A 14,561-nucleotide genomic window follows, 5' to 3' on the forward strand; every position below is an offset into this window, starting at 1 on the left:
TGCAACAACCTACAGTGCAAAATACAATATTTTAACCAAATACAAACAACTCTCAACAACACAGGCAGAGCTCGCACAGCGGAGCACGCGAAGGGCGTTGTGTGCCACCCTGCACAAACACAGCTTGGGGTTGTTTTTCATGGAAAAATCCCGTTAAAGAGAGGGTCCAAATGTGAGTGAATGTGTGTGTGTGGGGGGGGGTGTATGCCTTGATCCCGCCATGCCTGTGGCCCCCTCCCGTGTAACCTAGGGGACCCCAGGCGGCCTTGGCTTTTCTTCTCCACTTCCCAGTCACTCAGCCGCGGGCCGAGATACGAGGGGCCCCGCGCTCCCGCCCTGCGGTGGGTGGGGAGGGACCCCTCGCCCGGGCTGAGTCACGAGCTGCCTGGCCGAGCTGTGGGACTCCTCGGGCCTGGGACCCGCGTGGATGCGGGGGAGCGAGCATGACGCGCTCGCCATGAGTCAGGATGACGCAGTCCACGTGTCCGGGAGATTTAAAAGTTTGGGAAGGGACCGCGGGCTCCGCAGCGTGGCGACTCCGGAGCGAGAGGCGCAGCCGCGGCGGCAGCGGGTGCGGTAGGGAAGAGCTCCGCGGCGCAGGGTCGGGGCCAGGGCCAGCCGGGCCCCCCTTCGGCAGACACCATGCTCAGGAGAGGCTCTTGCCAGCAGCAGCCCCCGGTTCAGCAGCACGCTGCCTCCTCCCGCGGCAGCCAGCCCAGCCTCAGGACCCCGCCGGGGCGCCACAGCAGCGTGCCCCAAGCGTCCCTGTTATTGCTCTTCCTGCTCCTCGCCTCCTGGACGTGCGCCTGCCAAGGTGAGACGCAGCCCCGTCCCCAGACCCAGTCCCTGCTACTCTGGGGAGCCTCTAGTTGCTGCTGGGTCCTGCCGCTTCCTAGCCCCATCCCCGCCCCGCTCTGCTGCCCTTGGCGGGGTGCTGGTTTACAGGGTGTCCCCGCGAGTCCCTCTTTCTCGGGGTGCTTAGGCTGAGCGAGAACAGGTGGGTGAGGTAATATCTTTTACTGGACTAACTTTTGTTGGGAGAGACACAAGCTTTCCAGCTCCCCCCCCCCCCCCCAGGGCTACAGCTGCCCTGCATATAAGGCTTGGGCTAGTGTGAGCGCTCGGGGAGCTGAATCTTCCCCCCCCCCCCCGTACCTGTGACAGTTTATTCAGGGATGCGGCTACCTGAAAAGGTTCAAGGTGTCCAGGAGAAAAACTTCCGGAGTGGGAGTCTCCTAACCTGGTGTCGCCACCAAGCCTATGTGCTTCATCTGTGTTTGTAGCTCACAGGAGAGGTGCTGGGAGGGAAGGGAGACTTGGGACAGAACTTGCACTGAACCTGGGGGAGGAACAAGACGTTTGAATTAATCATCCCATTCTGAATATGTGGATGGAGAGTGCAGTGATACTGCTCTGCAGTAATACTGAATACAGAAAACCTTCTCTTGAATTTAAGAGCAACGAAATTGGGAGTCCAGGCAGCTACCTTAAGCGCTTACTGGAGCACATACAGAGGTACCCCCCAGAAATGTACACACTTCTGGGGAAGTCCCTAGGAAATACTTTGGTAGGGATAAAAGCAATAGGATCCTATAAAATTCTAAACCCTGATAGAAGTTAATAGAGAATGATGTCCTTTCTGTGGATTAATTGAATCATGCCTCAGAATTTTATATACTTCACTTTTAAATTGTATAGGATGGTTTAAAACAACTCTAGACATGAGAACAGATTGTTACATTCTATGGGACATCATAGACATTTCATTTGCCTGTGGAAATCACAGAGAAGAGCTCTGTAGTGGCACAAAGTCCTGTAAATATTGCTAGCCACTGTTTTGTTTGAGTCTCTATCATTACTTTCAGAACAGTACTCCAAACCATCTTGCATACCAAGATACATCCTGTAGTACCTCAGCACATCAGGGCTGGTTATAGACACCACTGTGGCAATCTTAACTGAATTTATTATTCATATTACTGCTTATATAGTTTTATTAATGTGAAGCAAGAATAGTGTAATAAACCTGATTACATCATATTGAAAAGTTACAAAAACAAATACTGCACATGATGATTATTAGTTAATTTTCACACACACAAGTCTGCAATTTTATATATTTTGATTGCAAAGGTATGAAGTTCAAATTTAGAAAGAACTATGGAAAAGTTAATTTATTAAAGCTAATATTATTTTAAACCAAAAATTTGGCATAAAAGAAAATGACAAGGCATGAAATATTTATTTCTTTATTGCTACTCTGAGTCAAAAAGGGCTCAATGTTCTCAATTTATTTTACCGGGGAAAAAAAAAATCAACTATTCTGCAGCTTGATTTCATTTGAAAGGCATAAGACATTAAACCTGAAAATTAAGCATTTATGAAGGTGTTGTAATATAATATAATGTAATATGTATTTCTATAATATTGTTCTATTCTGCATATCTTCAGATGCTTTACAAAATAGTTAGTTATGTATTCATTGATGAGGAATGTCACACAATAAGTCATCACACAATGAGTATTTTTGTTTTGTTTGTGTTGCTTATCTGAAGGTTGCTTTTTATTTGTGAGTCTGATATTTAAAAGCACCAGGAAGGAGGGAGGTTTAAATATTGCATCATAAGCACTCTGGTGTGGCCATTTTTTTAAAAAGTTGTCTCTTTGAAATGGCATAGCTACACAGATATTGGGCATAACTCTGAATTTCTTGAGTGTCCAAATTCCTTTTGAAGTTTTTGATGCTACTGTTTCCTTTCAAAGTGATATTTACTTGCCCTCTAAAGGATCTTGGTGTGTGCCCACTGATTTCAGCTCATGGGTGTTGCATGCATTCAACACCTCACAGGATCAGGCCCATGTTGTTTACAGAGAGAGGTAAAGTGTTACCAACAGGGCCGGCTCCAGACCCCAGCGCGCCAAGCGCGCGCTTGGGGCGGCATGCCGCGGGGGGCGCTCTGCCTGTCGCCGGGAGGGCGTGCCTGGGGATGCTCCACCGGAGCCACGGGACCAGTGGACCCTCCGCAGGCACGTCTGCAGGAGGTCCACTGGAGCCGCGGGACCGGCGACCGCCAGAGCGCCCCCCGCGGCGTGCTGCCGTGCTTGGGGCGGCGAAATTACTAGAGCCGCCCCTGGTTACCAATAACCTTTTGCTTAAAGAAGACTGTGTGGGAGATTTAAAACTATAGTACCTACTTTGTATACTTTTAGTTTAAGTGAACATACTTGTTAAAATAAATATATTCATACTGATTGCTACACATCATCAGATACCTGTATTGGATTAATGAATAAAGATCACATTCGGCTCCTATTAAAATCAGTGGAAACGGAGTTAATGGGAGTTGGATCATGTTCTAAATCTAAAAAGGGTACAGTCTTGTGTTCTTTGTGCAGCCAAAATTCCCCTTGACCTTAAATGAATATAAATCATATTACCAAAGTATAAAATGTAGAGGCCATTAGACATTGATTAGGCATAAACTTGTTAAAGTTGTGTAGAGAGATGTTTAAATGTATGTGAATCCTGTGTGTGAAGTGAAATGAAATTCGACAATAGTCTTAAATAGTCATGTAGAGAATGTGGAGTCATTTTAAATATACCAATATAAAAATAAGCAAGGCTTTAAGTACCGTTTCTTTTCAATATTGTTAGTGTTTCATCTTTTGTCTCCATATTACTCTAATGTTAGAAGGCAAGTGTCCTACATGTGATACTTATACAAAGACATTCTGAACAAACCTCATGAGTCAAATTGTAGAATACCACTGATATCTTTTGTGCACCCTAAATCTACGTCATGAATTGAGAACTGGTTAAAAGACAGGGAAAAAGGGTAGGAATAAATGGTAAATTCTCAGAATGGAGAGGGATAACTAGTGGTGTTCCCCCAAGGGTCAGTCCTAGGACCAATCCTATTCAACTTATTCATAAATGATCTGGAGAAAGGGGAAAACAGTGAGGTGGCAACATTTGCAGATGATACTAACTCATGATAGTTAAGACCAAAGCAGACTGTGAAGAACTTCAAAAAGATCTCACAAAACTAAGTGATTGGGCAACAAAATGGCAAATGAAATTTACCGTAATGTGGATAAATTAATGCACATTGGAAAAAATAACCCAGCTATACATACAATATGATGGGGGCTAATTTAGCTACAACTAATCTGGAAAGAGATCTTGGATCATTATCTGAAGATGTCCACGCAGTGTGCAGCGGCAGTCAAAAAAGCAAACAGGATGTTAGGAATCATTAAAAAAGGGATAGAGAATAACACGGAGAATATCTTATTGCCCTTATATAAATCCATGGTATGCCCACACCTTGAATACTGCGTACAGATGTGGTCTCCTCATCTCAAAAAAGATATACTGGCACTAGAATTGCTAACATAGTTCCTATTTTTAAGAAAGGGAAAAAAAGTGATCCGAGTAACTATAGGCCTGTTAGTTTGACATCTGTAGTATGTAAGGTCTTGGAAAAAATTTTGAAGGAGAGGGTAGTTAAAGACATTGAGGTCAATGGTAATTGGGACAAAATACAACATGGTTTCACAAAAGGTAGATCATGCCAAACCAACCTGATCTCCTTCTTTGAGAAAGTAACAGATTTTTTAGACAAAGGAAATGCAGTGGATCTAATTTACCTCGATTTCAGTAAGGCATTTGACATGGTTCCACATGCGGAATTATTAGTTAAATTGGAAAAGATGGGGATCAATATGAAAATTGAAAGGTGGATAAGGAACTGGTTAAAGGGGAGACTACAACGGGTCATACTGAAAGGTGAACTGTCAGGCTGGAAGGAGGTTACTAGTGGAGTTCCTCAGGGATCGGTTTTGGGACCAATTTTATTTAACCTTTTTATTACTGACTTTGGCACAAAAAGCGGGAATGTGCTAATAAAGTTTGCGGATGACACAAAGCTGGGAGGTATTGCTAACACAGAGAAGGACCGGGATATTATACAGGAAGATCTGGATGACCTTGTAAACTGGAGTAATAGTAATAGAATGAAATTTAATAGTGAAAAGTGCAAGGTCATGCATTTAGGGATTAATAACAAGAATTTTAGTTATAAATTGGGGACACATCAGTTGGAAGTAACAGAGGAGGAGAAGGACCTCGGAGTATTGGTTGATCACAGAATGACTATGAGCCGCCAATGTGATATGGCCGTTAAAAAAGCTAATGCAGTTTTAGGATGCATCAGGCGAGGTATTTCCAGCAAAGATAAGGAGGTGTTAGTACCGTTATATAAGGCACTGGTGAGACCTCATCTGGAATACTGTGTGCAGTTCTGGTCTCCCATGTTTAAGAAGGATGAATTCAAACTGGAACAGGTTCAGAGACGGGCTACTAGGATGATCCGAAGAATGGAAAACCTGTCTTATGAAAGGAGACTGAAAGAGCTTGGCTTGTTTAGCCTAACCAAAAGAAGGTTGAGGGGGGATATGATTGCTCTTTATAAATATATCAGAGAGATTAATATTAGGGAGGGAGAGGAATTATTTAAGCTTAGTAACAATGTGGACACAAGAACAAATGGATATAAACTGGACACTAGGAAGTTTAGACTTGAAATTAGACGAAGGTTTCTAACCATTAGAAGAGTGAAGTTCTGGAACAGCCTTCCAAGGGGAGTAGTGGGGGCAAAAGACATATCTGGCTTCAAGACTAAGCTTGATAAATTTATGGAGGGGATGGTATGATGGGATAGCCTAATTTTGGCAATTAATTTGGCAATTGATCTTTGATTATCAGCAGGTAAGTATGCCCAGTGGTCTGTGATGGGATGTTAGATGGGTTGGGATCTGAGTTACTATAGGGAATTCTTTCCTGGATGCTGGCTGGTGAGTCTTGCCCACATGCTCAGGGTTTAACTGATTGCCATATTTGGGGTTGAGAAGGAATTTTCCTCCAGGGCAGATTGGCAGAGGCCCTGGAGGTTTTTCGCCTTCCTCTGCAGCATGGGGCACGGGTCACTTGCTGGAGGATTCTCTGCAGCTTGAGGTCTTCAAACCACAATTTGGGGACTTCAATAACTCAGACATAGGCTAGGGGTTTGTTATAGAAGTGGATGGGTGAGATTCTGTGGCCTGCATTGTGCAGGAGGTCAGACTAGATGATCATGATGGTCCCTTCTGACCTTAAAGTCTATGAGTCTATGAGAAAAGGTTCAGAGAAGGGCAACTAAAATGATTAGGGGTTTGGAACAGGTCCCATATGAGGAGAGATTAAAGAGGCTAGGACTTTTCACCTTGGAAAAGAGGAGACTAAGGGGGGTTATGATAGAGGTATATAAAATCGTGAGTGGTGTGGAGAAAGTGAACAAGGAAAAGTTATTTACTTGTTCCCATAATATAAGAACTAGGGACAACCAAATGAAATTAATTGGCACCAGGTTTAAAACAAATAAAAGGATGTTCTTCTTCACACAGTGCACAGTCAAGCTGTGGAACTCCTTGCCTGAGGAGGTTGTGAAGGCTAGGACTATAACAGGGTTTAAAAGAGAACTAGATAAATTCATTGAAGTTAAGTCCATTAATGGCTATTAGCCAGGATGGGTAAGGAATGGTGTCCCTTGCCTCTGTTTGTCAGAGGGTGGAGATGGATGGCAGGAGAGAGATCACTTGATCATTACCTGTTAAGGTCACTCCCTCTGGGGCACTTGGCATTGGCCACTGTCAGCAGACAGGATACTGGGCTGGATGGACTTTTGGTCTGACCCAGTATGGCCATTCTTATGTTCTTATGTTTGTATCTACAGTAGTTATTTTCACTAGACACTCAAGAAGGCAACATTTCATTTTCTTTTAATGAAAGATTCTATAACATTTTAGTTCTGGAGTTTTAGTAACTTTAAATCATAAAGTTAATCTTGATAGACTTGATCTGATATTACTAAACTAGTGAAATAGTAGAAAGAGCTAATCCTTTTTACACTGTAAAGTCAGTTTATTTATGTTAACTTGGAGTACTTAACACACTGAAATGTGAATCCTTTTAGTTAATAAACTGAGATGATTTTGAATAACATATATTAAATATGTTTATTATTATTTTGGAAACTACAGGCCCACCCAGTAAAGTGCCAAGTAACCTAAAAACCCACTGATTTCAGATTGGAGTGGAATAGAGTTAGGTTTTTTGAGTGTTTCTGTACTCCTCACTGGAGAGGCTTAGAACTTTGTATGTTTGGACTTTATATTAGTATGCCACAAATTATTTACTTAAAAACAAACAAACAAACAAAACCCCACAAACTTAATTCCTGAATCCAGGATTGGTAATTGTAGGGGCCAATGTTGTAATCCTACCAGTGTTGTTCATGTGAACAGTCCCAGAATATGTCTACACTGCAGCTAACTTGGGCTCATGAGGGGCTGTTTATCTGCAGTGTTCAGGTTTGGGCTACCCAGGATTACTAGATCCAGGGTTGGGATAATTGTAGACAAGTATCAAATAAAAGTCTCAAGAGTCTGGTAAATATGCTTTATACAGAGCAGAGGAAAATTATTTAGAGCTGGCTGTTTTTAACTATTTATTTTACATTTATGGATGTAAAATCTGACTTTATGCAGGTATCAGTGATGCTTCCCATTGCTAAGGCTGTGTTGTATTTTCAGTTAAAGCAAGATTTAAATCCTTAGGTGTTGTTTTTTGTGTGAAAATTAATCATCCCCAGCCTTACAGTATCTGCTCAGCAAATCCTAATTACATTTACTATACAATTATTATGTTAAATTAGTTATTCGGTACCTTTACAGATCTCTCCTTTTAAAAATTTAATATAGTTCTAATCTTTATAATCGGAAGATGCTTACAACACTCAGATTTCAAACTTCATAGTCATCACTCGTCATTAGATCTCCCAAATAGACTTATTTTAAAAATCAGTCATCTAAAAACCAAAAGTGTTAGCTATATTGTTTGACACTACTCTGTAAAGAACTGTAGCTAATGGAGAAAGCATTCCTTACAGGATAAGGGCTTTCCCACAGTTCAGCCAGTTAAATAATTCAGTTTCACTGGCTGAGCTTGTCTTCTCGATCTCCTATACCGTGGGGAGTCTGCAGGATGATGTTGCTCTTCTGCCAACTTCCTAATGGCTGCAGAAGATATTTCCCCGTCCCGCTGTCTGTGCACCACCAGATTCTCTCCTGGACTTTCTGCATGCTTTGGGAAACCCTCTTGCCAGCTGCTCCTTCCAGTGCCCTCTAATCCCAAATGCTCCCACCCCTTCAGTATCCTCCACTTTACCTACATATTTATGGTTGTAAACTAAGGCTCCAGTTCAGGAAAGCATTTAAGCATGTACTTAACTCAGTATTTCAAAACCCAAGCTTTTAAAAATTATGCATCAGGACTCCCAGAATGAGTAGATTAGTTTAAAAATAATGTGATTTTTTAAAAAAAACATAGAATTGGGGTTTTCTGGTTTTTAAGTCTTTAGTGTACATGTGGATCATTTTTTCAAGCTTTTTTTCTCAGCAAGTATGAGGGCTAGAAATTTAATTGTAGCTTTAATTTAACAAAAAAATGAAAGTTCCAGCTAATCATATGCCTCCAGAAGCTGTGCCTTTATGAAAAACTCCAAATATCAGGAGGCCCACAATAAAATCATGAGAACTGGCAATGCTGTTAATTTTAACCATGAGTTTAAAGTACGTTATTATTTATTTGTTTGTATTACCACAGCGCCCAGGAGCCCAGTCATGGACCAGGAGCCCATGTTCTAGGCACTGTACAAAGAGAGAACAAAAAGGGCTTACAGTCTAAGTATAGAATAAGAGACAACAGATGGATGCAGACCAACAGGGGAATACAAGGAAACAATGCTCAGCATGACAGGCAGTTGTCTCAGCATATCAGTGGCCTGTTCTCAAGTTTTTGTAGGCATCGTGGCAGAGTTTTAAAAAGGATTATGAAGGAGAATAATGTTTGTTGTGTAGATATTTATGTGGAGCATGAGGGGCAGCATCAGAGAAAGTTCAAAGGTACGTGTTTGAAAATGTAACAAGTGGTTGATGGAGTCTGGTATCATGGGCCAATTTCAGCTGGGAATCAACATCTCAGTAGTGAATGAGAGATGATGGGTAGAGTGGGGATAGGCCATGAAGGGCCTTTAAAGTGAAGATGGGTAGCTTATGTTTGTGATAATGAAGGGGGAGCTAGTGGAGGAATGCAAAGAAAGGGGTAAGATGGTCAAAGTGACACAGGCTAGGAAAATGATCTTTGCAGCAGCTTTCTCAACAGATATGAGTAGGGCAAGACTAACAAGGCCAGACAGAAGTAATTGAAACTAGAGACTGAGAACCTGGATGAGAGGTTTAGCTGTGTAAATGATTAGGAAAGAGATGTTATGCAGAAAGTTTGCAAAACTTAGACATAACCTGGATATGAAGACTTAGAAAAGTCCAAATCAAAGATGATGCTTGGGTTATGGATCTGAATGACATACAGGATGCTGGTGTTGTCCACAGTGATCAAGAAAGGAGATAGCGGGGGGGCTTGGGGGAAGACTAAGTTATGTTTTAGCCATGTTGGAGCTTGACCTGACAACATGACATCCATGAGATATCAGAGAGACAGGTCAAGGTTTTAGTTTGGATAGCATAGGTGCTGGAACTAGGGGTGCTGGGGGTGCAGCCACAACCCCTGGTTTGAAGTGGTTTCCATCATATACAGGGTTTAATGTTTGGTTTGGTGGCTTTCAGCACCCCCACTATACAAATTGTTCCAGCACCCCTGTTGGACAGAAGAAGACAGGTCTGGAGTACAGAAGTAGATATGTAAGTCATCAGTATATAGATGGAAGTTGAATTTGTGTTTGCAGATGAGATTACCCAGAGATAAGGTGTAGAAGAAGAAGAAAAGGGGGCAAGAACTGAGCCCTGTGGAACTCCCAAAGAAAGTTTGAGGGAAGATGCAGAGGATCCTCTGTAGGACATGCTGAAGGTGTGATTAAAGAAGTAACAAGAGAGCTTGCAGAAAGCAGAGTCACAGTAGTCAACGGGGGACAAGATTTCAAGAGGAGAAATATTGAAAGTTGATAGGTCACAGAGGGTGAGGATGGAGTATTGATTCTGAGCTTTGGCTAGGAAAAGGTCATAAGTGACTTTTGCAAGAATGGTTTCAGGGTCTAGGATGGAATTGGAGGAGAGGAACTCCAGAGAGCAGTTGCACTGTATACAATTGCTCTCTGGAGTTCCTCTCCTCCATACAGTGCCATCAATGAGCTTAGACATGAATGGATGATGGGGTGGTAGTTGAAGAGGCAAATGGGGTCAAGGATGAGGTTTTTTTAGGATGGGAGAGATTAAAGCATGTATATATTTTTGTGGGGAGCAAGCCAGAGGAGAGAGAGAAGTTAAGCAGAGGAGTGAGGGAGGATATGAGAGAGGGCACAAGGAAGATCAGGAGATGTAGTAGGATGGAAGCACTGGGACAAACAGATGGGTTACTGGAAGAGAGCAGATGAGAAACTTCTTCACCTGTGACATGGGAGAAGAAGATGAAATCATGTGTTGTTTTGTCAAATTACTCTTGAGAGAAATCAGTGAGATCTTGTGCAGAGAGAAAAGTGGAGTCAGGAAGAGGGGAGGGTTTGAGGAGTGAGTCAAAGATGGCAAAAGGTAGCTGAGATTGTGTGTGTGAGATTGAATTAAGTTGGAGAAGTAAAGTTTAGCAAGGAAAATGGCAGAACTGAAAGATGAGAAAATGCATTTGTAGTGGACGAAGTTAGCCTGGTCATTGGATTTCCTCATAAGTGGCCTTTCTGAATAGGGATGCCTTCCTGAATCAGGGTTTAAGTGCTTAATATTTCTGCATGTAATTTCTATACATGGATATTTCATCCATATATGGCAAAATTGTATACAATTTATATCAATGAAGTCCATCTAGGTTACAAGATGAACACTGGATGAGGCAGTGTAGGGGGCAGTGATGGTGGCTGTAGGACAGACAGTGCCTGTCTAGGGCTTAAAGCATGGGATAGAGACTGAGGAAGACATGGTCTACACCTAAAAACTTAGGTCAGCTTAACTATGTCATTCAGGGGAGTGAAAAAATGCACACCCTGAGAGACCTAATTAAGTCAACCTAAGCCCTGGTTGTAGAAACTGCTAGGTTAATGGAAGAATTTTTCTGTTGACATAGCTACTGCCTCTCGAGGGGATGGATTTACTACAGCAATTGGGAAAAATCTTACTGTTGCCATAGTAAGTATCTATGCTACAGTGGCGTAACTGCAGCTGTGTCACTGTAGCGCAGTGGTTCTCAAACTTTTGTACTGGTGACCCCTTTCACATAGCAAGCCTCTGAGTGCGACACCCCCCCTTATCAATTAAAACATGTTTTTATATATTTAACACCATTATAAATGCTAGAGGCAAAGCTGGGTTTGAGGTGGATGCTGACAGCTCATGACCGCCCCCATGTAATAACCTTGCGACCCTCTGAGGAGTCCTGACCCCCAGTTTGAGAACCCTTGCTGTAGCGCTTATAGTGTAGATATATCCTAAAGTCTTGAGAATAGAGCTGGCCAGGGGGAGGAGGAAGGAAACTGCAGAGCTGGTGAAACAATTGTATTTGCTCTGTTCAAAAGTTTATACTGCTGGCAGAGAAAATTCTAACCAATACTCAAACTTTCCTGCCTGGTGCTCAAAGCTTTTCATTCTATCAGGCTCCTGTTGCTTCATGTGAAAAGCTTTGAGAGCTTGATAGAAGCAGCTGGAGCATCAATGAAAGTTTTCTCTTCCCGACTGGAAAAGATTTAAATGGAGAAGATAAGATTATTATCTGCTCCCCAGCTTTACTTTCCAAATAGGTCCTTTCTCCAGCCCCAGATATCACCCAAGTTTGGATACCTTAATTAAAAACATAAAAGAAAACCAGGGAATTTTAACACAAAAAAATTCATTAATTTGTAGCTAAGGTTGCTACAGTGTATTTCCTGCCACTAACATAAACACTGAGAGGCAAGGAAGGTGTAAATAGGGCTGGCGGGACATGGCTTCCTATCCTGCCAAAATGTTTGAGATTTCAAAAATTTTCCTGTTCCATATTGGGATGAAACTGAGACCTTCTGAAATTTTTATGAGAATAGCATGTGTGAGAGAAGAATAACCAATAGCTGAGTGATTAGAGCACTCACCTGGGATGTGGGGTATGCACAGTAAGATCTCTGCTCTGCTTAATTTGGAGGGAGTCAGTGGTGCTGAATTAATATTTAACTAGTTGTACAAAATGGAACAGCTTCAACAGGAGAGACTGAGAGACCCACCCCAGACTAGCCAGGTAGTGGAGGCACTTGCCTGGGAAGTCAGGGTTCAATTAAGTTCTGTCTGATTTGGTGCAGGGAGTTGAACTTACGTGTCCTATATCCCAGGTCAGTGCCATAGCCCCTAGGCTGTTGCTCATTCACCCCTCCTCTTCCAGTTAAGATCAGAAATTCCATCCTGGACCTGAGAAACTTTCCCAACAAAAGTTTCAGCTGAACTGACCCTTTCCCATGAGATGTTTTTCTTTTGACAAATTTCCATTTTCCAATGAAAAACCATTTTGACAGAAATTTCCAACTAGCTCTAGTCATAAATTTAGTCAACATTCACACCCATCTCAGCACTAAATTCCAGGCATTTGCCCATTACCATTACAATATTCCTTCATCCCAACACATGAGAAACTCATTTTCAATTCAACAATATTATTACCCTCAATGCACATAGCAGCAAACTGTAAATTGTAAGGCAAAACACAAACTTGGCTCCAGCTTTCCAGTGTCACATAAATTAATAATTAACAGACATTTATTATCTTTCAACAATCTTAGCATTTCCACATAGCATACACCCAAAAAAGAAAGAATGCAAAGCTGATACGCAACATTTTTCATCTTGTCAAAAATGCCACCTTCAAAAAGTCAAAAAATCAAATACTATCCGTACCACTAAACAAAATACACATTAAAAGTTCCATGTGTGAACCTATACAATATTACATATGTTTAGTGCAATATACAATAAATTAACAAGTCAGAGCTATAGTTATTATTTTCAGTTCTTTGAATGCACTGAGAGTGAGATGAGCTCTTGGAGAGCTATGGGACTTGAGAGATTTGGAGTAATTGGAATGGTTTTTTAGACTGGGATTTTAGTTGTCTGGGACTGCTAGACAGTGTTTCCAGCCAGCTACTTACAGCTTACCACAGAGTTACATCAGCATGAATGTTGATGGAAATAGAATGACTTGCACAACTTTTACATATGGAGGGTCAAAATCCGCTGTCAGTTACATCAGCAGTGTAAATGACATGAAATCTGAGCTAGAATAGCTAAAATGTATTGGGCCACCTTCCACCTTTGTATAACTCCATTTTCTTCAAGGAAGCTATTCTGCAACTGTATTGTGAATAGCAAAAGAAACTCTTTGCTCCAATGAAGAAAATAACTTCATCAGACAGAAACAATTGGAGAAAATATAATAATGTTTGAGGCCACAGGCTCCTGTATAGTATAACTCCCTGTATCTTTCACTTTTGTGCATTCTAACAGTGTATTCTGGGCATCAAATCCTTAGCAATATAAACTACATGGCATACTATATGAGACTATATATATGAGATACTATATATATGAGAAAAATCATTATAAACAGAATAATTATAGCCTTTGTTCTATGGTATCACTCTCTCTGTTTTCAGGTGTACCAGTGCTATCTCAAGAACTACAGGCAGAACAAGATTTGCAGCTGTGGAATGAAGTAAGCAGCAATATCTTCAAGTGCTGGATCAACCATGTGTTTTAATAATATTCTGCTACAGTTTACAGTTGTGGATGATCCCTGCTACATGGCTGGAGTTTGACAGCTGCCATAGTTTCCTGACATCCTCAATCATAGAGATTTATTTTTTTGGCATTCCACATCCTTTGCACAGGTTTTCCCCCAAAGAAGGAAACACTGAAAACACGAACTAATCATGTCATCTCTGATCATAAGCAGAGTAGATTCAGATTGGAGTGCATTGAAAAGTGTTCTTCCTACTGCTCACACATGTACCCATCTTGCACTGTAAATATTTCTGACATACTGGTGGAGCTCTTCCTCTGTCCCTTTCTACCTCTCCTACATAGATTGTACCCTTCTATATTGATTTTGGGGATGGGATGCAACCACCTTTTTCAGATTGCTGAATACTAAATATTTTGTCTTAACCCAAATACCGAAATGATCATTAGGCTGGGAGTTGGGAGGTCATTAGAGTAAGGAAGAAATTGTGTTGGCTCATGCAGAGCTAGACTTGGTAGTGGGAGGCAAGCTTTCATGTAACTGGCAATGACTAGGCATATTTATGGGCCACGGAGAAAATACATATAATCATAATGTAGAATACATACAATGTAGTGATTGTTACAGCAAAAGATATTACTCCAAAGATACTGTATATGGTACTAAAACACTTACTGAATCACATTCTATCATTTTGGTTCACTTGATATTGGATTATGTACTGCTTCAATTATATATTTTAATATTGTGGGTGCTGACTGAT

The 14,561-nt window shown here is 41.5% G+C and overlaps 1 protein-coding gene across 1 annotated transcript in view; it reads left to right on the forward strand.

Moving 5' to 3' along the window:
• The first annotated feature begins 467 nt into the window (after nt 1-467).
• The window catches only part of NMU (neuromedin U), a 36,031-nt gene continuing 21,937 nt past the window's right edge, over nt 468-14,561 (forward strand). The window contains 3 exon segments of the mRNA XM_045019328.1: nt 468-550; nt 552-814; nt 13,713-13,771. Coding sequence (XP_044875263.1) covers nt 468-550; nt 552-814; nt 13,713-13,771 — 405 coding nt within the window.

Source organism: Mauremys mutica, chromosome 5, assembly GCF_020497125.1.
Source record: "Mauremys mutica isolate MM-2020 ecotype Southern chromosome 5, ASM2049712v1, whole genome shotgun sequence".
Classification (NCBI taxonomy): domain Eukaryota; kingdom Metazoa; phylum Chordata; order Testudines; family Geoemydidae; genus Mauremys; species Mauremys mutica.